This window comes from Capra hircus, chromosome 3 (genome assembly GCF_001704415.2).
Source record: "Capra hircus breed San Clemente chromosome 3, ASM170441v1, whole genome shotgun sequence".
Taxonomy (NCBI): Eukaryota; Metazoa; Chordata; class Mammalia; order Artiodactyla; family Bovidae; genus Capra; species Capra hircus.
Genome location: NC_030810.1, coordinates 89,271,617 through 89,297,801, shown reverse-complemented (window position 1 = coordinate 89,297,801; position 26,185 = coordinate 89,271,617). Strand labels below are relative to the sequence as shown.

Below are 26,185 nucleotides of genomic sequence, written 5' to 3'. Positions count from 1 at the left end.
GCCAGAGGACTCCCGAGCCCAAAGGAGACTCAGTGAAAATGAAGGGCCCCTACGAAGGGACCCCTACTGCGGTCCCTCACTGCAACTTTGCCTTCATAAAGCTGCATCCACATGAGCATCTAGCATCCTTACTTACTCCTCCAGCATAAAATTCCCCCGGGACATGCTCCATGGGCTGCTGACATGATCCAGCCCCTGCCTTATCCCTATTCCTGTGGCACTTCCTCTATTCCTCATCAGAGGTCTCCCTCTCTGGGGCTGAAAAACAAACACTTCATCCAGGTGAGCGTGACCCATCCCCAGCCGTGGCCTGGCATTGTTATCATTATATGCACAGAGGTGTGTGTCTGTCTGTCTTGTGTATGTCTTGTCCCTCTACCTTCCTCTCCAGGCAAATTTCCTCACACTTCCTGCCGGCACCACTCGTGCCCTGAACAGCAAAGATAAGCACCAGTTATATTACCCTTCTATGTTCCAGGCACCCTCTAAGTGCTTTACCTGTGAGAACTGTTCATCTTCACCAGACCCTGTAAGGTAGATAGTTCTATGCATTTCTATTTTGTGCTTTCCAGGTGGCGCTAGTGGTAAAGAACCCTACTGCCAATGCCCTACTCCACAGAATCTTCCTGACCCAGGGATCGAACCCGTGTCTCTTACACCTCTTGCATCTCCTGAAATGACTTAGCATGTGGGCACATTCCTATTTTAGAGATGAGGAAATCAAGGCACAGAGGTTCAGTAGCTTCCCCAAGATCACACAGCAGGTAAACAGCAGAGGCAGGGTCAAACTCAGGCAGTCTGACTTCAAAGTCTGTTTATTTACCTCCAAGATACACAGCACCCTGAATATAAAAAGCCAGCAACCCTAAGAGGTGCAGTTCCACCCTCCAAACCCCTGCCTCATCAAGGGGAAGATTGGTGAAGTAGTCCAACCACAAGCAATGAAGGTAGAAGCAACCCTTATGGACACTCAAAGGCACAGCTTCTAAGAGCAAACCTGAGCAGAGAAGCCCTGGGAAATCCCTAAGCAGACACCAGCTCCAGCAAGTCAGCAGACTTGGAGGCTGCAGAGTTGATGGGGCAGCCTCTTACCCCCATAGTCCACACAGTGACAAGCTCTGCAAATAGCGGCCAGAGTGAAGGGACTAAAGAAGAATCCTCATGTGTGCACAGCTTGGAAAGGACACAGAGCACAGTCGTCCACAGGAGCACCATCCTTAAATAGAAAAGATAGCTTGAAATAAGCCCTGAACTCATATGTGCGCGCTCTCTCTCTCTCTTTCTCTCTCTCTCTCTCTCTCTCTCTCTCTCTCTCTCTCACACACACACACACACACACACACACACACACACACACACAGCCACGGCCAGCGGATTGAACAAATGCCTTAGCTGTGCCGGTGGCAAAGGAAGAAATTCTAGTGCCCTGGCAGCTCCTAACTTTCAGTTCCTATTTAGAATATCTGAATTGGGAGCATCGACAAGCTCCCAAATTAGCTTTTTAAATAGAAGCTGAGAGTTAAAGGAAAAGCGGTCGTGTCATGGGGGAAATGCAAGTGAGAATCCTGGCCAGGCCAGACCAGAGGGAGATAGGGGAAAGGCGAGGCCAGGCAGTGCTGGAAAGATGCAATGGAGGGCATGGCAGGGAAGGGAAGCATCTCCAGGCAGTGGCTCCTTCAAGCTGCCAGTCAAGGGGCCTCCCTTCTGCCCATCACTTGCTCTCTCTCTCATTTTCCAGGTCACCTGGTTGTGAGAAGAGCTGGTAAGTAACAACCACACTGGCCTAGACTAGAAATCTGTCTTTTATATTTTCCTCTAGATCTTCTCAACAGAAAGGAGAATACAGTCCACAGCTACTTCACTTAAATGATGAGATGTGAACCTGGGAGGAATGGGTCCAGAGGTGTGTGTGTGTGTGTTGCAGGGCAAGGTGGGGCGGGGGCAGGGGATGTCCTGAATCAATGTCCTGCCTTCAAACAGGGCTGACCAGGCACAGGAGAGCACAGTTGTCCCACAAGCATATCTTTCTGGAGGAGGAAGATGCTCCCAGCTAACTGTTCCTGGAAACCTTCAAGCTTTGGGGCAGACCCAGCCCCTGAACTACCTGCAAGATGCAAAACAAAGATGGGAATGCACAAGAGTTCAAACCTGGGCAGAAATAAAATGTGTGCATGCTAAGTTGCTTCAATCCTGTCTGACTCTTCGAGACCCTGGACTGTAGCCCACCAGGCTCCTCTGTCTATGGGATTCTCCAGGACTGAATAGTGGAGTGGGTTGCCATGTCCTCCTCCAGGGGATCTTTCTGACCCAGGAATTGAACCCCAATCTCTTATGACTCTCACATTGGCAGGAGGGGTCTTTACCACTAGCGCCACGTGGGAAGCCCCAAGAAAAAGAGCACTGAGTTTTAACTTTCCCAAATTGGACAAGGCTGAAGGAAACTGCCCCTCCCCAGACCTGCTCACCCAGAGTCTGAGAACTCTCAGGGGTCACAGCAGTTGTGAGAAAATTAGCTCTTCCCCAGGGATGGGAGGAGGGAGGTGGGAGCAGAGCCAGGGCCTTCCCCGAATTCTTCCCCCCATCTGCCAGGGAGTGGCACTGTTGTTAATCATTATTACTGTATGCAAATCACTATGCAAATCCCACACCGCTCCTGGGGCTCCTGGCAAATGCTAATAGAGCCTACGCCCAGCTCTTCAAGGGCCAACTGTACACCTTTCAGACAGACCAGCTGAAGGGGGCTTTGCGGGGAGTGGGACGAATGGGTGAATGAGGGCTTCCGAGCCAGCCAGGAGCCCGCTCGGGCTCAGGCCACCATGACTCACCCCACTTCTTAATCTACAGCAGGGCTAAGGGTTCTCATAAAAGCCAGAAGCCTCGTTCGGACTCAGAGAGGTTCTTTCCCAGCCCCCTTCAAGCACGCCCACCCTTCACCGCACTCTGCACCCTCGGTCTCTGTTTCACACCGAGAACTGTGGTCGCTCAAGCTCCACGTCTCGGTCCCTGCTGAGGCACGGAGCTGCCTCGCCTCCGGAGCGCCAGGCGATTCCGGGCATCCAGGCCGAGATCTCGGAATTCTGGACGCGGGGACAGCTGGAGCCGCTCGGGTCGACACCATTCGCGCGGACTGAACCCTCTGAGAACCGAGACCGAGAGTGTGGGAGTCTGGGCCATATACCACTCTCTTGGGATGCTGCGGGGCTCCATCCGCCTGACCTCTCGGGCACTTGCCGACTGCCCGCTCCCCATCCTGGGCCGAGCCACCGGGCAGTGGGGATCCTTAGGCTCCGGAGAGGGATCGAGGGGCCGGGCGGACTCGGGTTGAGAGTTCACGCTCCCAAGTCCAGACTTTGGGGTCTAGGTACTGAGTCCACGTGGAAGGAAAGGAGGGCGAATCCCTACCTTCGGGTCGTGCCCCTTGCGCTCCGGAAGAAGAGCGGCTCTTACGTGGGGCAAGGGCATTGTGTGTCCCCCGGGACCTCTCCAGCCCCAGCACACCAAGCTCACGGCCGCGGCGAGCTACGAAGCTTGCGCGGTGCCGGGCTCCACCTCCCCAGGTGGCAGGGTTCGGCCGCAGGCAAGTGCTGATGCCGCGTGGACAGTCGGCGAGAAACAGACACCCAGCTGGTCCACACACACCCCACGCGCGCACACACTGACGCTCCCTGTCACCTCTCCCCGAGTCCCCAGCACACACGCCTCCGAGCTCACACTCACGCCTACTCCCCGCTCCGCCTCCACGCCCAGGCCGAGCTCACCTTGCCACGCTCACCCCCGTGCCCACCCTCGCTGGCACACGCGCCCACACCCGCGTCGGCACACTCCGCCACCTCTAGGCACACCCTAAGATTCCTCCACTGGCCCGGGGAGACGCACCAGGCTCTGCCTCGTCTCCCTGCCCCCCACCCTGGCTCACGCGCGCGCCCCTCTACACACACATACACACACACACACGCACACACACACACCCTCGCGCGGGGAGTCACTCCCCCTAGAACGCCCTCGCCCTGGGCACCCTCCCGCGGCGAGCCTCCGGGTCCTCCTCGTCTTTCCCTCCGCGCTCTCGGGCCCGGCCTGGAGCCGCTCGGTCGCCGGGGATCTGTCGGGAGGCAAGGGCGCAGCCTCGCCGCCTCCCCCGGACTCTCCTCTCCGCCCCGCCCGCGCCGCGCCCCCATCGCCTCCCCCTTCGGGAGAGGGACCTCGCCAGGCAGCCGGTGGCCCGCCGGGCTCCGCTCCGCGCGGCGCCGGCAGCGGCGGGGGCAGGGCGCGAGCGAGGGAGCCCGCGAGCCCGCGAGCCCGCGAGCGGAGCGGCGAGGCGGGGAGGGGACGCGCTGCCGAGCCGGGGCTGGAGCGACGGCGGCCGCGGCGGCGGCGACGGGGGAGGGAGGGCCCCACGGACAGACGGACGCACGAACGGACAGAGCGAAGAAGGGAAGGAGAGACTTGGCTCGCGAGGAGGAGCGGTGCGAGCGGCGGCCGCTGGGCGCTTCCCCGCGCTGCTGGGTGCTCTGCGCCTCCGCGGCCCCCGGCTCCCGGCGGCGGCTTCCTAGCGCGCGCGGGGCGCGGGGTGCGGGGCCCGGGGCTTGCTTCGCTGAAGGTAAGAGGGACGCGACCGAGCCTTTTGGAGCCAGGAAGCGCGCTCAGCGCTGCTCCCACGCCTGTTGCTCCGGCTGCCCACGCGGCACCCTCCCACTCCCGCACCCGGGTGGGTGGGCGCTGGGGCGCCGGAAGGATTGGGGGTGGGGCTGGCGCCGCGGGGGAGCAGGCAGCCGGCCCGGAGGCGTCGGTTCCCGCGGGCTGCGGAGCCACCTCCGGGCAGCTAGGCGCTGTGAGGTTTGGAGGTGGGGGTGTGAACCTCTGCCCTCCTTCCATTGGCCTGCCTTCCCTCCGGGGTGCCAGAGGCAGCGCCCCGGGATCCGGCGGCAGGTGGCGACGGCTCGCTTGGTCCCCCGCTCCTTCTGAGGGGAGAAGGAGAGCAATGGCTGAGGGTGGAAGCCGGGAGCAGTTTGGGGCGCTTTACAAAGTTCTTCAGCCGGGCGATCGGGCGGTGTGCCTCCCATAGGCCGGGGGCCCGCACATCTGGTCCTGCCCGACGCCGCTTGCCCTCGGCGAGCTCTGGGAAGGGTCTCTGAGCAACACCAGGGGCCAGAGTGCCCCGGGGGAAGCCGTTGGAGAGACTCACTTTGCGAGATGTTTACACTAGGAATGAGGTGCGGAAGGGACTGGGAAGAGAAGTTACCTAGAATCAACTAAATTCCTGCACTTGCTTAGTGTTGACATTTGAATCGAGTCCAAGATGTTCTGCTTTTATCCCGGGCAGCGGTGATATGTCAGCAACAGGCTGGGGTTCTGAACCTGGAATCTTATAGCAAAGAGAAGGCTCGGTTATATTTCTTGGGAGAGGGTGCCTGAACTTTCTCCCGATCCTAGGTAGGAGGCAATCTTTTCAAGACCTGGTTCTATGTGGTTCGTGATGGTATTTTGCATGAATGTAACAGAGATGGTTAAATTTACGCCTTATTTACCATCACTTCAAGGGAACCGAGATATTTAATGTCTGTAGAAAGGGGGCCTGGGCCAGCAAGAATGCAATGCAAAGCATGTGTGCCTTTTTCCCATGTGGACATGTTGGCACAGGGGCTGGAATAGATGTGTTTATTTCCCCCTGTCTCTACTGGAATGCAACAAAATGCAAGTACACAAGGGACCCCCAGAGGAAGAAAGATTAGCGGCTTGCTCCCTTTTGTTGTTGAAGAGGCTGGAGAAAAAAAATCGAGAGTTCAGAAAAGTGCCCTGGCCAGCCTAGGAGAGGCACTGCAGGAGAAGAGGATCTCTGTGTGTGTCCCAGGCCTGCATCCCAAGGATCCCCATCTCGACACCCTACCAATTTCATGGCTGCTTACCCAAACCCTGTGGGCACAGGAGAATGCCCTCTGGGTTGTCAGGACCCTCCGCTCCCAGACTGGCTCCATTCTGGGCTGAGTGAAACATTGTGGAAAGTAAAAGTTTCATGAGACTCTCCATACCCAGTTGTCTGCCGAGGTCACTGAAGTGTAGATCTTGGTGACATGCTGTTTCCATTGCCTTGTGCCTGTGCTCAGGTTAAGCGTCAGTCCCCAGGACAGGTGGCCTGCTCACTTTGCCCACGTTGGGCCCTCTATCTCCGCCACAGAAGCTGGCTAACAGGGCCGCCTGTTTACAGCAGAGGGAATGTGTTTCCCTTTTCTAGGATTTTTTTTTCTTTCCCGCCTGTGTCATTTCAGCGCTCACCTGTTTCAAATGTCTCTTCCCCATCCTCCCCCCACCCCCATCTTTCCCACTGTCAAACTCTTCTGCCAAAAACAAAAATAGCTTCAGATTTTTCATTTGTAAGGCGTCCACGTCCTAGTAAAACCTTGGCATTTGAGGCCTGTGCAGTGCTATTGGCTGGAAATGGGGCCGCACTGTGGTGCCTATTGCAAGAATTCATACCCAGGTCGGCTCCAGGAGGCGTTGGTGCCTGTCAGGGTGCGAGTGTTGTGGCGAGAGTCTTGGAGAAGCCCTGCTTGAGCTGGGTAAAGCCTGCAGGCTTGTATGGAGGGGATGGTGGGCATGGCCACAGGCATGGGACACTTTTCCTCCACTTCCAAACAAACTCTCTCACACACAGAAGTAACAATAGGGTGATTCCTCCCATTTTGGTACCTTTTACCAAGGGGACAGGGCTTGAAGCTTCGGAGACAGCCTGGCCTTCTTTGGGAAGATTGTCCTGGTTTAATACATGGGATGAAAGTTCGACTATGGGACCAGAGGCTTTTATGATAGATAGAGAGGGACTGTTCTTCCTTCCCCAGTTCTCAATTATTCATCTGAGAGTAGTTTGTAAAATACCCGGAGACTTTGGAGAAGAGGAGATCGGTATGAGGAGGGGAGGGTAAAGTGATGGGGTTCAGCGTGGCCGCAGCAGGTACCAGGGAGTGAGGCTTGGGAGTCAGGGTGAAACAGCACGGGCAGAATGGAAGTGGGAGGGCTCTACTCTCCCAGGGTATACCACTGCATACCTGGCCCAAGCAGAGTATTAGGGGGGTACTTGCTGGTTCTGTGGGCTCTTACTCTTTGCCATGGGAACCCCCCAAGTTCCTGCCTTTCTTAGCTTCATCCTGGGATAAAGCAAGGATGTTAAGACTCAGAGGTCCAGGGGCCAGAGTCTGGAGCCCGGGCCCCTTTTCCCTCCAGGGGTGTGGCCAGGGGTTCTGTGAATGAACTGGGCCTTTGATTGCCTTGAGTTCTAAGCAATGCAGGTTGTGTGCCTCTTTCTGGGCACCAGCCTCATCAGAAATTCCCCAGAAGCGCCTCTGTTAAAAGGAGGCTCAGATTAACTCTGTCCCCACAGCAACAAACCCAGAGGCTCTACTGCTTGCTTTGCAGGGGACACCGTGAGGAAGAGATCTTGGTGAGACCTGAGCTACAGGCTTGATGTCCTGGATCCAGTAGAATCAAGGATTGCTTGAGCTAGAGATCTCCTTGTCACTTTCTTGTCCAGTTATCTCATTTGACAGACGAGGCTTGTGAGGCCCAGAGGATAATGGTGGCTTGCTTTCACAAGTTCAGGTGAGAATTAGAACGGGAGTACTGGGCCTTCCAGACCCCATGCTTTCTGCTGCCTGGGGACGGGGGTGGGCAGAGCCTGCATCCTGCTCTCTCCCAAAGGACCTTCAGTATTTGGCTACACCTAGGTCAAGGAAGTCATTTGGCAGTGAGCTGCCATGCCATGCTGCCATGCCATGTCACTTCAGTTGTGTCTCTTTGCAACCCTATGGATTGCAGCCCGCCAGGCTCCTCTGTCCATGGGATTCTCCAGGCAGGAATACTGGAGTGGGTTGCCATTTCCTCCTCCAGGGAATCTTCCCCACCCAGGGATCGAACCTGTGTCTCTCTCGGCTCCTGCACCAGCAGGCAGGTTCTTTACTACTAGCACCAACAGATCAGTAGCCTATTGGAAAATCGTCACCTCCTATATACACAGAACATAGCCACTTTGAAGGAGTCTCAGCTCCTTTCCTGAAGCCTGTCAGCATAAATGCCTATGTCATAGGATTTTTGTGGGATTAATTAACTGTTGCTGCAAAAAGTGCTTAAACCAGTGCCCACTGCATAGTCAGTGATCAATAAATGTTAGCTAAATCTGAATTGGAATTATCTTGTGACCAATCTTTAAACTGCAGGCTTTCTTCCCAAACTTCTCTAGCTAAGTGTGTGCTTAGGGACTACAGATTCTCCTAGTAGCCTAAAGGAGATACAGGGAGTTAAAAGGGTACATTTCTTGAAGAAAGATATAAAATGCATGGGATGTGTTCCCCAATCTTCTATCAGCGGCATGTGGATTACTCATTGCCGTGGGTAAACGATCCCCCTGTTCTTTCCTCGGTTCCCGTAATCAAGAGCTCATCAGGCCTGTGCTGTTTTTCTGTTCTCTGACTGGTGACATTTAGAGGGAATGTCACTGTCATTCCCGATGTCTTCTGTGGCACCTGAATCAACCTCCCTTTATGAGGAAGCAGAAAGTCCTGTGAACATGCTCCTTAGCATGCAGAGGGGAAACTGAGGTAGAGGTCAGCTCCTTGGGAAAACTCCGCTGAGAGCCACAGTGAGTCAGAGGCACTTAAATTGGGTTCATTTTATTTAGATCTGTCTTCAGAGTTTACTGAGTGGAGAGAATGCCCAGCCTTGAAAATCCGGATGGTGTGGAATAAAATCGATGGGTTGCAATCGGCATCTATGTAATCTGGATTCCTACCTGGCCTTTATTGCACCCACCTTTGGGGATCATCGGTAGGTTGGGCACCTACTACACTACCTCCTGACTTGTCATGTAAAGATAGAAGCGTCGTGGCCTCTACCCTTAAGGAGCTTCATGTGGGATGGGGAAAGCAGGGAAGAGGCCTGGCTACCCCCTCGAACTCCACATTGAGACGGCCCAGGTTTAAATCTCCCTGCCTAATCATTACATCCTTTAGCCAGTTATACCTCCTCATGCTTCATCTTCCTCATCTGCAAAATGGGGACGACGGTGGTGTCTGCCCCCTATGGGTGTTGGTGGGGTGGATTGAAGTGGTCCATGCCATGTAAGTGTGCCACACTGTGCTGGCTGGCAGTCAGCCCTCAGTAAACATCACCTAATATTCTTCTTAGAGGAAGACCTGGAGAAGCAGTGTAGCACAGGATCTCAGGGCATGTGGTGTGGGGTCAGACTGCCTGTCCAGGACTGTAGTCCCTGTCCTTCCCCCTTCCAGCTGGCCGACTGCTGAATTTCAGACCTCTTTTTCCTAGGGTTGCTGGGAGGAATACATGAGCTGATCCACTGGAGACAGTGCAGTGCCTGGCATAAAGGCAGTGCTCAGTTACTGTTGGCCATGATGATAAGACTCGTGGAGAGTGTCTGTAACCCAGGCAAGAGGATGATAGGTGCTAGGAAAGAGGAGCAAACAGAGCCTCCTCCCAAAGGAGGAGAGACTTTCAGAGTGGGGAGAGGAAGACGCATCACAGAGAGAGCAAGGCACAGGGGAGATTCTAATAGGAGGGCTGGGTGAAGGGGAAGGATAGTCCCAACAGAAGGAAGAGTGCCCACAGACAGACCCCCAAGGACGTGCATAAGCCCATCTAGGATCGAGGATAGGTGCCTGGGACATGGGGCTAGAATGATAAACCAGGATCCACTTGTGAAAATGCCAGAACGCCAGTCCAAAGAGTTCAGACTTGATTTGGTAGGCCGTGGGAAGACCTTGCTTTAGGGAGATAAACCTGAGCAGGATGGATTTACTGGGAACAGGAGAAATGGAGGTCGGGGGAATGAGAGACAAACAGACCAATGGGAAAGAGGACTCAGGGCAGCGAGGCCTTATGAGGGCAGAGACCTACTGTATCATTATTTGGCAATTATTTGCATCTTTGGGTGCAGCAGGGAGGAAGATGGCCAATGTGACGGGCCAGGGGTTAAGGATGCTGTGAGGAAAAGGTGAAGAGCAGCTTTTTGCAAGGAGGTAGACTCAGCTTCCACCTGTCCAGTTTCAGAAATCTCCAGGTGGCAGAGTCCAGGGGTGGCTCAGGAATGAGAGGAGGGAGAAATCTGGAAAACTTAGCAGAGTTGGGAGTCAGTCAGGAGAAGCAAACAGGTTTACAAGGAAAGATGAGATCAAATCTCCTTACGAGATTCATCCTCTGGCTCATTTATTTAAACCAGCTGAATTCCAGAGGGTCCAAAGAATTCTGAGTCAGGATTGGCTCTGTGAGATCAGTTTAGGATCTGGGAAAATGAGCGTGTCAACCCCAAACAATTCCCTGTTGCTGTTCCGTGTGTTTCTGTGTCACCACGTGTCTCCCCACAGATGGTATACATTTGGGGATTGCAGACTCATTTCACTACCGTCTTTAAAAAGCCAGACTCGGGAAGGTAAATCTGTTTCCCAAAGCCAAATATAATTCTCCATGCCATTGTTCCCTCCATCCATGCAGGTGATGGGAAAGTGTGTACACAGCCCGGTTCAGAGAGCGGTGAGTGAAGGGCCGAGGTGGACCAGCTCCGGAGGAATCTCTGAGGGTGGAGTGGGGCCAGGTGAAAGAGGCTGGCACGGGAAAGGGTATTGTTATATAACCTGAGGGAGTTAGGGATGGTGGGCAGATGGAGACGGGAGGCGAGGAGTCTGGAGATGGCAGTAAGTATGGATCAGCTTCCTCTGGGAGGGAGAAGGACAATGCTTGGAAGGCAGGTGAACCAAGAATCCAACAGTCCTTTACAAGGTGGGGGAGGAACCCTAGCCTCCCAGCCTCTCCCACATCTTTCTATTATGGCTCTGAGAGCATGACTGGCCATGAGGTTGCCAAATGTCCCAGCTGAATGTCACAGAGGGTAGCACGCCACCAGGGTCAGCCTTCTCCATGGAACTTGGGGACAGAACTCCACCAAGTTCTGGCATCTCAGAGAATTTTCCCGAGTCCTGGGCAGCCCCAGCCTCCTCACCAGTGAGGAGTGGAAAGAATGTGTTTCCCTGATCTCCCCGCTCCACACCCCATTCCTGATTGCCGTAGTGGGTGAAGAGAGAAATAAAAATTAGCATGTTTATCCCACTTTTAAATTCATTTAATGAGAACTCATTTACCCTCTCCCAATTTAAATTCGTAATAACACCATAACCTTTTGGAGCTGATTATTACCCACGTCTTCCCAGATCTTTCTGCTAAAGAGGTTTTCCCTCCAAGTGCTCCTGAGCCCTCTTGGAACTTGACAATTTGTCAGGCAGTCAACAACATCTGGTGATCCCACATTACTGCAAGACCGGGTGCGATCAAGTCCCCTCTCTTTGGGGGCGACTTCAGTTCCATTCATTCCCCTTCCAGATGTTTGCTGTTTCACTTCCTGATGACCCTTCCCTGTGTCCCATCTCCCGCTCGGGTGCAGACAGGGGACTCACGGGTTCTCTGCTCTCTCCTCCTGTCTCCAGGGGTTGCTGAGCTAACTTCCAAGCTGGTGTGCGGGGTGGCGGAGCAGTGGCCGCCCAGGAGCTGGAGTCACCATGGCGGCCGGAGTCGCAGCCTGGCTGCCCTTCGCGCGGGCTGCGGCCATCGGGTGGATGCCGGTGGCCAACTGCCCCATGCCCCTCGCCCCGGCCGACAAGAACAAGCGGCAGGATGAACTGATCGTCCTCAACGTGAGCGGGCGGAGGTTCCAGACGTGGCGGACCACGCTGGAGCGCTACCCGGACACACTGCTGGGCAGCACGGAGAAGGAGTTCTTCTTCAACGAGGACACCAAGGAGTACTTCTTCGACCGGGACCCGGAAGTGTTCCGCTGCGTGCTCAACTTCTACCGCACCGGCAAACTGCACTACCCGCGCTACGAGTGCATCTCCGCCTACGACGACGAGCTGGCTTTCTACGGCATTCTGCCCGAGATCATCGGCGACTGCTGCTACGAGGAGTACAAGGACCGCAAGAGGGAGAACGCCGAGCGGCTCATGGACGACAACGACTCGGAGAACAACCAGGAGTCCATGCCCTCGCTCAGCTTCCGCCAGACCATGTGGCGGGCCTTCGAGAACCCGCACACCAGCACGCTGGCCTTGGTCTTCTACTACGTGACTGGCTTCTTCATCGCCGTCTCGGTCATCACCAACGTGGTGGAGACCGTGCCGTGCGGCACCGCGCCCGGGAGCAAGGAGCTGCCGTGTGGCGAGCGCTACTCCGTGGCCTTCTTCTGCCTGGACACAGCGTGCGTCATGATCTTCACGGTGGAGTACCTGCTCCGGCTTTTCGCGGCGCCCAGCCGCTACCGCTTCATCCGCAGCGTGATGAGTATCATCGACGTCGTGGCCATCATGCCCTATTACATCGGCCTGGTCATGACCAACAACGAGGACGTGTCGGGCGCCTTCGTCACGCTCCGGGTCTTCCGCGTCTTCAGGATCTTCAAGTTCTCGCGGCACTCCCAGGGCCTGCGGATCCTGGGCTACACCCTGAAGAGCTGTGCCTCGGAGCTCGGCTTCCTCCTCTTCTCCCTCACCATGGCCATCATCATCTTTGCCACTGTGATGTTTTACGCCGAGAAGGGCTCCTCCGCCAGCAAGTTCACAAGCATCCCCGCCTCCTTTTGGTACACCATCGTCACCATGACCACGCTGGGGTAAGTCGGAGCTGTTGGACTGGACGAGGGGCGGAGGTTGGATTGACGGGGACACTGTGGATGGTGTCCGAGGTGGACACAGAAGGTTGGAGTCACTTCCCCAAGTTGTAGGAGCAAGGGGAGTTGCTAATCAGAAGAGGAAGGCACCTAAGTGATTTGTTCAGGGATGATGAGTGCTCTGAACTTTTCCTTTTAGGAGTAGGGTATGTATTTTACAAAACACGGGAAATTGTCACCATGTCTTTTTTCAGCCATGCGTTCTGGGTATGTGCGTGTGGTGGGGGAGGAGTGAGTGGAGACTGCTGCATTCTTACATGCACCTGAGGTTGCAAGGGCTGCCTTGAGGAGGAAAAGAGGGCAGCAGGAAGGAAGAATGCTTGGAGAAGTTCAGTGAGCGTGGTCAGGAGGGTACAGATTTCCATTAACAGGAGACCCTAGAACTCTCTTTTTGGAGCCTCCCTGCATCTCTCCTTTGTATATATGCAGGCTGTTTTCTCTTCTGCCTAAGTTTTCTTTTTTGCTGCCACAGATGCTCAAGGGCTCAGGAGCTCTGAGCAGACTTTCTCTAAGTGACTCTGAACTTGGGTTTTCTGCAAAGTGGGGCACCTGATTTGTTTTTTTTCTTCTCACTGAAGAAGCAGTAGTGTTGCTTTCTTAGTCTGACTCTGTGATGGAATGATCCTTCAGCCTACCTGGGTGATGGTGAGATGGTCTGATGGATCATGTGGTCAGACACAGTAGCAACAGTATCATCTGTGGGAGGGAAAGGTGCTCAGTGAGGTCACGGGTGACTCTGTCTTTTCTATCTCCCCAGGGCCCCCTCTCCAGTTGAGATCACCGAAATATATTTATGGTGCTGGGATATGAAGCTTTCCATCAGAGGACTGGGTGGGGGGCAGCGCTCAGGAAGCAGATTACAGTCTTCACCCTAACAGGATTAGAGCCAGTGAAGGCAGCTTCAAGGAGATGTGTATTTCTTAGGGGCTGCTGCTTCAGCCATGGGAAGTCATTGAGGCTCAAGCAAAATCCCTTCACAATTCATACACTGGGACTGTATTTGCTTAGGCCAGGAAGCGTTATATTGCTGATGGAGAATTCATGAAGCTTTTTATTTGGTGTTTGACAATTCAGTTGGTGGCGTCCTGGTGATTCGATTTTTTTTTTTTTCCTTGGCTGCAACCCTGTGGTGCTGGTATTGGTTTTTCCATAGTGCTTATTGGGAATGACTGAGCAGGTGACAGGACCTTTTAAAATGATGACATTTGTCATTCTGCCACACGGAAGGGAGAAGCAAGGGGGAGAGCAAGGGGTGTTGTTGTCCATTTGTGAAGGCCACATTTGACGGGGGCATTCCATTCATCGGGCAGAGGCCACCTTGCCCTTTCCTTCCTTTTCAACACACATGCAGTCTCCCACTAACTGCTCGCACCCAAAGTGGGCAAGGATGTCTGGTCATTTGACCTTGTCTCTCTTGACTCAGGGAGTAGATGTGGCTTCCTGGCATGGTGGGATATTTAGGAATAAGATGGGCTGGAGAGCTGGCCCTGTGTTAGGAGAAGGAGGCACATTTGCTGCTTCTCTGCTAACCTGGCCATCCCTTTGCTTTTCTGAAGGGGACTTTTCCATGGCCAGGACCTCCACGGCTACGCTCTGACTGTCCAGTACCCTTAAGTGCCCCTTGATGGAACTCATGACACCAGTGATGCCTCAGGACTGCCATGGGGAGAAAACAGGGCAGACGGATGAGTGTCAGAGTTAAAATGGGGCCATTTCAGAGGAGATCAATGGAAACTTCAATGGCCACTTGCCTGTTACTTTTTATTATTAGCATAACAGCATATGTGTGTCTACTATGTGTCAGCAGTGTGCTGAGCACTTTGCATATGTTATCTCTTTAAGTCTTCACAACAGCCTTGCAAGGTAGGAAAAATTCCATACAACTTTGAAGATGCAGCCGGCGAGGCTCAGAGAGGTTAAGTAAATATCTGTAGTCACATAGCTGCTGAGGGGCAGCGCTGCTTTTCAAATACCAGTCTGGCTGTCTCCAGGGCCCTTTCTCTTTTCATTTCCCACTCTACTTGTTCGTACCATCAGGGCCTGTAGGTGGAAATCAGCCCTTCAGAGCTTTTCCTTTTTTTTTAATGGCCTCAGGGTGTCATAATCTATCCTAGTCCTATCTCTATTTAAGAAAGTGTCAGCGTGGTGAGGACTACAGGCACCTCACTAGGCACACAGGGAATTTATGAATATATAAAACATTTTCTTCTGGCCGGCTTAAGTTCTGCCTGGGAAATTAATGGCTGCTTTCACTGCAAAATCTATTTACTGTCACTGGGGAGACCGGTGATTTCCTTTAGACTTTGCTGTGTAGTTCAAGGTCAAGTCTAGCGTCAGGGGGTGGACAGTCATGGCCTCACATTTTCTTTTGGGAGGTGAGGGAAGGGCAGAGCAAGAGGACTGCCAGAGAGTGAGGACTCCTACGTAGGAAGACCCAGACTCCCCCCGACCCCTGACTTCGGGCCCTGCGAGCTCCTCACCCTTCCCTTCCTCAAGCAACAAGATGTCTAGCCTTAGGGAGGGAAACACTCACAAGCAAAAATGAAGCCTTTAGTCATGTCTTGCTTAACCTCCGTTAAGTAATGGGAAAGCAGGCTTTTTCTTCCCATCCACCCTAACCAGTGTCGGCTGGATCGGGCTGCTTGACTTTGACCAGAGTTGGTTGTGGGAACCATCACCTGGCTCTAAACAACACGTATTTGGCAGAACTCTTAAATGGGTGAGTCAATGAGAATGGGGCTCCTTTTCCATGTGCTTGGTCTGATAATGTCCTCAGTCCCTTCCAGACCCACCTGTCCTTTCTCTAGGGTGGACCCAAGATTTGTATCTCCCCCAGCCCTGGCTCCAGGGTGGGAGCAGGGCAGCATTTATCTGGTGTGTGGTCCCCCCTCACTGGGATGATCTGGGACGCTGTGGAGGGTCTTCTTGCTCTTATTGGAGGTCTTACCCACCCGATCCTGGAAACCGTTCCTCTCCTCTGGCTGCTCTCTGTCCTGAGCACATTCATTGGCTACTTGTAAGCTTGTTGGATCATTCTGGAAAGCCTGTCTTTGCTTACTCTTTGCTGGTGTTTGAACCCCAAGGGGGCATGCAATGCCAAGGGCCAGTGATCTGCCACATTCCGCATTCTCTCTGGTTGCTTCCAACAATCCCTGGCAGACTCCTACTTCTTCCTGTTTCCAGACCCTTCCCACCCAAACCTTCCCAGGCTTCCTATTTCCAGTCTAGAAGGACTGTCCTGTGTGCCTTTGCTGACTGGCTAGTCAAGGGCCGATGTGTCGAGTGAAGGAATTTGCTCTTCCTGGCTCTGCCTGCTTTCCCAGGACCCGCTGATGAGTTACTCAGGTGTCCTCCAGGGAGGGATCTCCTGGAGCCAATTATTCCCATTTATTTAATTTCTCAGAATATCTTGAGCACGCAGAACAATAACAACCCGGCTGCCACCAATGCTGGAGGATGGCTTTCCTTGGCCACCTCCCATGTTGGTGGGGAAGACACCTTTGCCCAGCCCAGGGTTCCCTGGTGCCCCCTTGACAGTTGAGCTTCCAAGTTCACCATTAAAGGATTAATTTCTGTGCTCATAATTGATGCTATAAATAAAATAAATCCTCAATTATCACAGTTAACAGAGGGAAGGGATAACACAGAGCTCCCAATATTAAATAAGACCAGCACCTCTAGTTTGGGAATGCATTATATGTCATAGACTTTTTCAAAGCAGATTTCCCCTCTTCATTTTGTTTGACTTTGCTTGACATCACCATTGGGCAGACTGCCTGAGCCAGTCCGTGGGTGAAGCTCACGTGTGGCTTGGGGCAGAGGGGAAGGAAGCTTTGTGAACAAGCATCCACAAGGGCCATCGAGGGCCAGCTCCAGGCCTGGAAGGGATAAAGTGCTCTTGGACATCTTAGGGAGGGGGAATTGGGCTTGGGAAGGGCATGGAGCAGCGTCATTCTAATGAGATGGCCTGATGCCGCCTGGTTGGCTTGGTTATGTAATTGAGACCGGCAGCCTATCTGTCACCCCGTGCTCTGAGATGAGAGAGCTTTTGACAGTGTCCAAAAATCACTTTAACGAAAACAGAATCGATTTTTACTTCTTCCAAGCACGAAGCAGCCTCCAGGTAATTTGCATTTCCCTTTAAAGTCTAATCCTGGAAGGGGCCTGCCTGAGGTTTCAGAGACTGGGAGCCGGGTCTGGGAGATCAATATGGGCACTCCACAGAATGGGGTGCTTGATCAGGCACCCCCAGTGGAACCAACCAGAGGTGGGTTTTGTTAACCCTTCAGTTCCTGAAATTCTGGCTGTACCATCATCCACTGCCTCTGGGGGGTCCACCAACCCTCCTCCCACCTTCCAAGGGCCTTGGAGTGAGGTGTTGGCCAAACAGTGCCCATCTAGATGGTGGTGGGTCCCTGCCTGGGGGATCTGATTATAGTGCAATTACTGGGAATAAATGGCCTCAGGATCTTCTCTTGGTTTGAATTTCTTAACCAATAGTTCTCTGGTGCTGAAATTCCTAAGAGAGAGTGGAGACCTGCATCCCAACAAGGTATCATTCAGTCATTCAACATTTATTGAGTGTCTACTGCGTATCAGCCAGCACCATAGGCTCTGAGAATGCACAGGCACCATGATTGCTCGTCAGCCCTGTGTAAAACACAGACAGAATGAATGAAACTCATTTCTCTTTTGTTGAACCAAAATAAGAGAGAGTGGGAAGAGCAGGGTCAGAAAAGAGGCTTTTATTCACATTCTTCCCGTCCCTCCAGAGACCACCCCTCACTCTGCTATGTCTGGCTAACTCCTGTCATCCTACAAAACAGCCCGCATTGTCTCCAGGAAGGCTTCCCACGTGCACTGCCATGCATCTTTCTTGCCAATTGCCACATTTCATTAACTTTGTTTATATGTCTTTTCCCCAGAATATGAGTTTCCCAAGGGCAGGTATCTGCTTCAAAGATCACTTTATGATCTATACCTAGCACAGGACCTAACATGTACTAGGCTTCAGTATATATTTGTTCAACCAAACAGGTGTGTACTCTGGCTTACCCATCCTCAATTTTCTCACTTGTTAACCGTCTCCTACCTATTGTAAGAACCAGTGAAAGTGCTATCTCACTGTTAGTGATATGGTGCTGTCTAACAGGATGTTTATGAGTGGGTGGAAATGAGGAGGCCAAGCAGGGAATTCTCTAGTTCTGATGTCAGCCTAGCAGGGTTGGGGCTTTCTTGCGAGTGAAGTTTCAACCCATGTATTTCACTATTGGCTGCTTGGCCAGGCTCCTGGCTCAGACTCCATGGCCAGGGAGGAGCAGAAAGGGTGCCATAGATAAGCCCCCCTACCCATGACATTTCCCTCCATTCAGTTATTTATTCCACAGATACTTGAGTAGCTATTAGGCCCTGGGGATACGGCAGCAAAGGACACAGCCCCTGGTCTTGTGGGGCTTACATTCTAGTGGAGAAAACCAGACAATAAAGAGATGGATGGATACATACCTACATATAGGCAAGCAGGAAGTAATGCATTCTGCAGAGAAGAATAAAGCATGATGTGATAAACTGGAGGTACCAAGTGTGAGAGGGGATGCAGCAAGGGAGAGCTGCTATTTTATGTGGGGAGGTCAAGATAGGCCTCTCAGATAAGGCTGAATTTGAGCAGAACCTGGAATGTGGGTTTCTTGGGGAAGAACATTCCAGGCAGAGGGAAGAGCAAACACGAAGGCCATCAGGCAGGAGGGGGCTTGGTGCACTATTCTTGGAAGGGCTAGAAGGCGCTGATGGTCCAGCCCCAAGAGCAGGGACAGGTAGCACAAAGCAGCCCATGTAGGGCCTGTGTAATCACTGTGGTCACCAAAGGGACTTGGCCCTTTGCCTTTTACGAATATGCTTGGAATGAGAAGTCGTTGGAGAGTTTTGAGAAGACCTGACTCACTTGAAAGGATCTGGGCAATGGGTAGTGAATACATTGAAAAAGAGAAGCTACCACAGCAATCTGAGCAAGAGATGAGGATGGCTGGGATCTAGTGGTGGCATTGGAAAGGGCAGAAGTGAGAGATTCTGTATACGTTTGAAAGTCAAGGCCACAGGACACACTTGCTGGTCCTGCAGCCAGCCTGCCAGCTGAAAGCTTCACCAGCTCCCGTGGCCGAGGACTGGCCTGAAAGACAGAGACCTAAAGACTTCCACTGCTGGGAGAAGCATGTCACAAGAAGAGGCATACATAAAGGGCCTGCAGGGTGGCTCCCAGACTCCGGCACCGGATGGCAGACCTCTGAGGCTGAACTAGAGCATGGCCATCTGAGAACAGGGCTGGACTGACAATCAGCAGGAGCATCTGCACTTGACTGAGGTTGCCTTCAACCCAGGCAGAATTTCCCCAGCACCTGCCAAGGTGCTCACCACTGTGTGGGCAGTCTTGGCTCGGAAACTGAAAGGGAGCAGCCAGTCTCTAAGGCAGCAGCTCTAGTAGCTGCTGACACAGGCAGCGGGAGCACTTTGGGGCTGCAGGGGAAGAAGAATGAATTCCTGCGGGTGGAATGTCAGCCTTTGGGGTTCTTTACCCCAGGGTCACCACATTAGATTCGTCTTCCGATCCAGCTATTCAAGTCGCAGCAATTTTTGGAGGGAATTTCCATGCTGATGCCCATTTCACAGCTGTCTTCCGGAATCTCTTAAAATCAATCTCTCCCTCTCCCTGTGTTTGGTTTTGTTTGGGTTTCCCTCTTTAAACACACCCGTAAACAAAAACAGGATTCTTCCTGAGGAGCAGCAATTATTCTGCCTGAAAATAGTGTAAATAAAAGGCAGCCTGGCCCTCCCTTTCCCCAGGGGAGGGGCAAAACCCCTTGGTAACTACAGGGGGATTTTTGTTTCTCTCAGCCAGGAGGGAGCGCCTGTCCCAGTCCCCGCAGGGCTCTTGGCCACACACCTTTGTGGCTGGAAGCTCCTCCCGGGCAGGAAGAGGACAGAGACTTCTCTGTGAGTCCCTTTCCCACTGTCCTCCAGGAAACTGACACTCTACTCACATTTTAAGTGTCCATCCTTTGGATGACCAAGTCAGTTTTTCTTTTCTGGGAAGTGAGAACCTGGCCCTTAGCAATCTCTTTTGGAGTCTATAGTAGTGAATTCAAGCCAGCTTTGAAAGGGGACTTGTTTGTGATGAAGATGAAGGAGTTACCACAATCGCTTTAAGCATCTGAAGTTCTCAGCCAAAGGGCTTACATGTATCGTGACCCCTAGGGCAAGGCCAGTGCTCCTGCCTCTGCCCAGCCTGCTTTTCTCAGACCAGAATGTAAGCCTTTTCCTTCTTCCCCCTCAGCCCCACTTCCCTCCACCCAGCTCAATGCAAATGATGGCTAAGTGGGAAGGGAGGGGCTGGGGAAGGAGGAGAACTCAGCCTTTGCTGACCACGGCTAGATGGAGGGAGATTGCATCTAGCTCATGTAATCATATTCCGGGTGTCAGGACTCGAATGAGTGTCATTAAACTGAATCAGAAAAATCGTTTTAATATAAGTGCCACCTCACATACAAGCTAGTTGATGGAGAGATGGATGGGGCTGGGGACGCCTCCTTTGTAATGCGATGCTGTAAAATCCCATCACCTTCATTATTTCCCACCGAGCCAACACATCATAATACCCAAGAGCAGCAGAACAGCTTGAATTTAATATACAGAAAGTCCAATCAAACAATAAATGGATGGAACTATATAAAGAAACCATTTTCTGGGAGGCTGGCTCCATTCTCTGGGATTCAGCTCCCTGACACATGAAATGTGCATCAATTTTCCCCAACTAATGCAGCTGCTGAATCACCACATGTGATATTTGTTTGCTTCAGAAGGAGAAGAGGGGAGCTTTCCCCCTTGCATTATCTAGCTATCGATGCAGAATTGCAAATCTCATTTTCTTTGATTTGCATCCAGTGGCTCCCGGTAGCTCAGCGAGGCACCCTCCTGTTACCAACAAGACTGGAAGCACAGCCCTTCCTCCATCCCACAACCTTTACTTACTTACTTTACATCATCTTTAAACAAAATCCAACTCTGGACCCAGGGAGTGGGCAGGGACATCTCTACATTCGCAGTCATCTGAGAGAAACTGGCCAAACCCTGGGCCATGCTGACAAACCCCAAGTGCCTGTGATGTTCACTTTGTCCAGTCTTGCCTCCGAAGTTGTATAGAGCTGACATTTCCTTCTGGACCGACTTCCTACCCCCAACACAGCCCTCCACCTCCCCTTCCATCCCTGCTACCCAGCCAATTATTGAGAGACTATAAATGCAAATAGCAACCCGATCAGCCAAACAAAATTAACAAGGCAAATCAGCTCCTTGAAAATCATACAATACATGTCAAAGACTGATGGAAATCATGTCTTTGTGCTTCTGGTGTGGGATTCTCTCCAATGATGCTTTTCCAATGGCATGGATAACTGAGAGTTAACCATAATTACAGGCTTGGAGCTGCTGAGAAGTATCATTAGTTTATTTTTACTTCTTCCTGGTCACGCATACTTAAACAGAAAAAAAAAAAACCTTAGGAGAATTCAAGTAAACTAAATGATATCAAAACCATGGACAGCATAAACCTCGATTCAGTTCAACAAACATTACTGAGCACCTAGTATCTGTGAAGCACCCTATTAGGCAGTATTGGGGATATGGAAATGACACCTCGGTACTGTCCCCAAGAAGTTTACAGTTGAGGCTTGGAATATGTTTCTGAGTATTCAAGAGAGGATGAAGCATGGCCTGAAATGATTAAAAAGTGTTTGACACAGAAGAAAAGCTTAATAAGTATTTGCCAATGAATGAGTGATTAGCTTCATGGAAAGGTGGCATTTCAGCTGAATCTACAATAGTAGGCAGGATTTTGATAGTGGAAACAGAAATTCCAAGTAAACTGCAAACGAGTATGGTACTTGGAGAGTTTAGCTAATGTGCTGGTTTGCTAGAGTTTAGGATATATGAGGAGTGTGGCTGGAGGTGAGCAGGAACAAAACGTTTGCTAGAGACATGAGGGTCTAAAATATTAGGCTAAGAGATTTATTTGGTAGACATTAGAGGGTCACCAAATGTGTCTCTGTGACACACGGACTAGGAAGGTGACTTCTGGATGAACGTTAGAGAGCCCTTGGACACGGTGACATTAGCCAGGAGACAGATCCAGGGAAGAAGTAAAGAAGGCTTGACCTAGGGCAGGCACAGTGGAAAAGGAGAGATAAACGTCCAGGAGGAGGTGAAGTCCAAAGTAACTCTGGAACCATAGACTGGACAAGTAGACAAACATTCAGGTGGAACAGGTTGGTTGGAGGTCAAGGGCAAGGTAGAGACCATGAGCTTGGCTGTGGGTCAGCAGTATTTGCTGGTAACCCTGAGTGTCTTTGAAGTAGCTGGCAGGCGGGTGGAAAGGTGGGTCTGCAACTGAACAGGGAGAAGGGGGCTAAAGCAGCAGGTTCTGAAATCATCATCTGAAGCAGGGAAAATAGGCGAGATGGCCCAGGAAAACACGAAGGGAAGGATGAGGAGAGGACCTGGGAACCCCTTCCTGTCCCGGGCCCTGTTTCTCTGCACCTGCCCTGTAGGAGTACGGATGCCCACTGTGTGCCGCTTGGTCCATGCCTCTCTCCTTGGTCTGCAGAAGTTCCCTTTCATACCAGGTTTCTGCTGGAGCTAAAAGGTCATATTGGTTTTCTGAGTGAAACAAGGTTTTCTTTTTAGTCTCCTACCATGATAATTAAATAAACAGCACTGACCCAGGAAATCAAGATTGGTTTATGAGCTTTGCTAAAATATAATAAGAACAGAATCCTTACATTGGCTTGTGGATGGGAGATTGGGGTCTAAATAGTCACAGACCAGCAAACATCCCTTGCCCAGCCACGGAGGGTGCTGACTCTGCATGGCACAGCCTCCATGGGTGACACTGTCAGGCCTCGCAGCGTCAGACCCCTGGGCAGAGTTTCCAAGCACTAGAGACACTGCTTGTCCCACTCATTCCCTCCTTCTTAGAGCGAAACATCAGACTTACTCCTGACATCACTGGGCACGGCCTGAGGCCTGCCCTCTCTTGGAGACATCTCTCTTGGGCTCTTGGTAAGCACCTGAGGAAAGCGATGGTTCAGTAATTCAGCAAATTTGCATTGAGCTATCTTTGTGAGCAAAGCACAGTCCTAGTTGCTATGAGGGGCTCCAAAGAAAGGGGATGAGGACTAAGTCCTGGGAGGAGGGTGTTCAATATGCTTCCTATATATGGGCTGCCCAGGTGGCGCTAGCAGTAAAGAACCCACCTGCCAAGGCAGGAGACATAGGAGACAGGGGTTTGATCCCTGCATCGGGAAGATCCCCTGGAGGAGAGCATGACAGCCCGCTCCAGGATTCTTGCCTGAACAATCCCATGGACAGAGCTACAGTCCATGGGGTTGCAGATAGTCGGGCATGACTGAGTGACTTAGCGTGCATGCAGGAGATGAGAGTGTAGGCAACTTGCCTGAGCTCCCACGCTGTAGCAGCATTACTAGATTCAAAACAAGGTCTTCTGATTCCTTTAGAGTCTCTGCTTCATAAGAAGCCTCAGCCTAGTAACATGGGTCCTTTGTGCACATAGACCTATGTTTCTGGATTTAATAAGGTGAGAGTTCTGAGTAAAGGGCAGAAAAGCGTAGGGAAAGGTGGAGGAGGCAGGGATCAGGGAAGACTTCTTGGAAGAGGTGATGTTTTAGCTGGTCCTTGGAAGATTGTGTTGGAAATGTTAAATGCATTCCTTCACTCGATCATTTATTCAGTAAATATTGTGGGTCTCTGTGTGCCAGGCAGTGTGCTGGGGCTAAGGATGTGTTTATGAACAGAACAGGCAAATTCTGAGGGACTGGAATTCTAGTAGGAGCAGAGGATGATAGACAAATGAATGTATAAAATGAGAATGAAAAGTTGAAGTAAAACGTAGGAAAAAAGAGATAAAGCTCGTAAGGAGAGACAGAATGAGGCCATCAGCCTGACCCAGGAAGAGATGAGGAACCCCACCTTGAGAGTAAAGGGGCAGTGTCTCTAGTGTCTGCCAAAGTGAAAGCTCCATCCGCGTTAGGAGTCGGGGAGAGGCTGGCCCGGGACAGAAATGATGATTCAAGAGCTGTGTCCGAGTCTCTTTAGAACTGTTATCTGGAATGTGAGGAGACAGAATGGCTAGCAGCAGATTCACCCTGACATGTGAGGGACCACTATCCTTCATCACCATCAACAACAGTAATAATAGCTAAAATTGATATTATCGAATTTTTATGATATTCCAGGTTTGGTGCTGATTATAAATCGTTTACATGGATTTCCTCATGTAACCCTCCTTAACCAAAGGAGAGTGAGGTTACTGAGAAAACCGAGCCCCACTCAGAGCCTATGGCTGGTGTCTGGAGAAGCTGGAGCTCTGTGTGCAGTATAACCAGTGTCTGCTCTTAACCTGTCTCTAACCACCCAGATTTTCACCAGAGGCTTTGGGGGCCGGGAGGAAGAAACAGCGCCCCCCAGCCTCCTAATGTGCTGGCACCAAAGGCTCTTGTGCTTGTTGGCAAAGGTCATGGGGGTGAAGAGTGGATGGAGGATGGCAATGAAGGAAGAATCAGAGTCACGGAGAAGGGGCCAGCAGGATCTAAGGGACCCAAGTTGGTCTGTGCCAACAGAGAAGGGACAGCAACATGCATGGGGGAAGAATTCACCAGCAGGCAGTGAATTTATTGGTGAAAAGGAGAGAAGACAAAAAAAGAAGGAAGTGGGAGATTTTAGTGTTACAGTAGAGTTTGTACAAAAGAAGAAAAATTGAAGGGAGAAGTAAAGTTGTAAATATGCATAATGTGTAAATATCCTGTGTAAATATCTTTCAGAATAAAAGCCTGAAAGTCTTATGCCCTCTCCCTCTCTGCGGAGATCCTGGTCCCTGGTGGCTCTGTCACCCATGTCCTATGTCTAGAAATTGGCAGTCTCCCCCAGCCCCACATCCATGCCAGGCCATGGGGCATAGCTCAGCCTTTTACTGGCCCCAGCCCAGCCCACCAGAGAGACCACAGCTCAGCTCAGCAGGGCTGGAGGCCAGTCCTCACGTTTTTAGAATAGGAGGAAGCAGCTCTGATGAGGGGGTCCTATCTGAACCCGCTGACTGATCACAGGCTGCCCAGTCCTCTGGCCTCCTCAGCTATAGGCCCTCATGGTGATCTGTGGCTGGAAGATGAAGCAGGTCGGGGGTGGGATAAGAAGTCTCTTGGGCACATCCTCCCTAGAGGTCATAGGTGCCACCTTGCTTCTGCCCACCTTGAGGATTCACAGTGCCAGGTGTGGCTCTTCCTCCATGAGCTCTGACCCTCCCGCTCCCCTCTGCTGGCTCTCCTGACATTGGGGTGTTAGACTCATTCAGCCTTTTTCATGCCATTTCTGCCCCAGAGATGGAGAAGAGCAGTTTGCTGCATGTGACTCTACGTTTGTGTTTTGTTTTTTTTTCTTTTTTCCCGTCTTCCCTAGCCTGTTTGTCTTCTGCTTCCAGAAGCTACTAGAAGTTCCCCTAAGACTTCGGTACCTGAGGGTTTGCATCCCTGTCTTCTAAGCCAAAGCCCCCTCCCCTCCTCACCCTCCCCTCTTCAGCAGAAAGGTCTCTGCTGGCCAGCAAAAGTCTGTTGTGCTGATTAATAAAACATTTTCCTGCAGCCTGGCGGGCACACTCCTAGTTTGGGCAGGGCTTAGAGAGAGACAATGAAGCGCTATGCCCACCCCCGACTTCCACACACGGTGTTTGACTTTCTTAATATTTCCATGTAAGGTCAGCTTCTCATCTGAAGAGCAGAGGCTGCTGTGTCCACACTCTGATTTAGGTGTTTTATGCTGGCTCATGTGGGTTAACCACACCGTTCTGCTGGGTTTGGGCTCCATAGGACAATGGGAAGACCACTGAACGAGGAGTCAGATGTGGGTTGTAGGGTCAGCTTCAGCAGACTGTGTGATCTTGGACAAGTCACTTCCGGTCCTCAGAATCCTCTTCTCAATGATGAAGGGGTGGATTTAGTGAGTTCCATGGACAGAGGAGCCTGGTAGGCTATAGTCCACGGGGCCGCAAAGAGTTGGACACGATTGAGCGACTTCACTTCACTTCACTTCACTTCCAAGTCAGTTTCACAAGCTGTCAGTCTCTCCCTCTTCAGAGGAAATCTGATCATTAGCCCAGTAGCCTGGATGATCACAGCCTGGGGAACTAGCCTCTAGATGGTGGGGCACTGGGAACCATCCCATTTCCATTTCTTCATCTCTAAAGAGGTCCAAGTGAAAAGAGTCCTTGGCCAAAGTGACCATCAGAAATGGTCTGCAGAGGGACCTGGGAGGTTCTGCTCAGAAACTCCCCCAGAGGGCTCCAGGGTTCCTGATGGTAAGCTGGCGTGGCTCAGATTCGGGTCAGCAGCTCTCAGCCACACAGCACCATGTTTGGAG

General features: G+C 51.9%; 1 protein-coding gene across 3 annotated transcripts in view; it reads left to right on the top strand.

The window, feature by feature from the left end:
- KCND3 (potassium voltage-gated channel subfamily D member 3) overlaps positions 4,341–26,185 on the top strand; it is a 225,290-nt gene continuing 203,445 nt past the window's right edge. For 2 of the 3 annotated variants that reach the window (XM_018045917.1, XM_018045915.1), the window contains exons 1-2: positions 7,409–7,590; positions 11,478–12,655. In XM_018045917.1, coding sequence (XP_017901406.1) covers positions 11,550–12,655 — 1,106 coding nt within the window. In that variant the 5' untranslated portion in view covers positions 7,409–7,590; positions 11,478–11,549. Of the gene's footprint in view, positions 4,598–7,408; positions 7,591–11,477; positions 12,656–26,185 lie in introns of those variants that run through there. The other variant, XM_018045916.1, reaches the window with a different exon arrangement.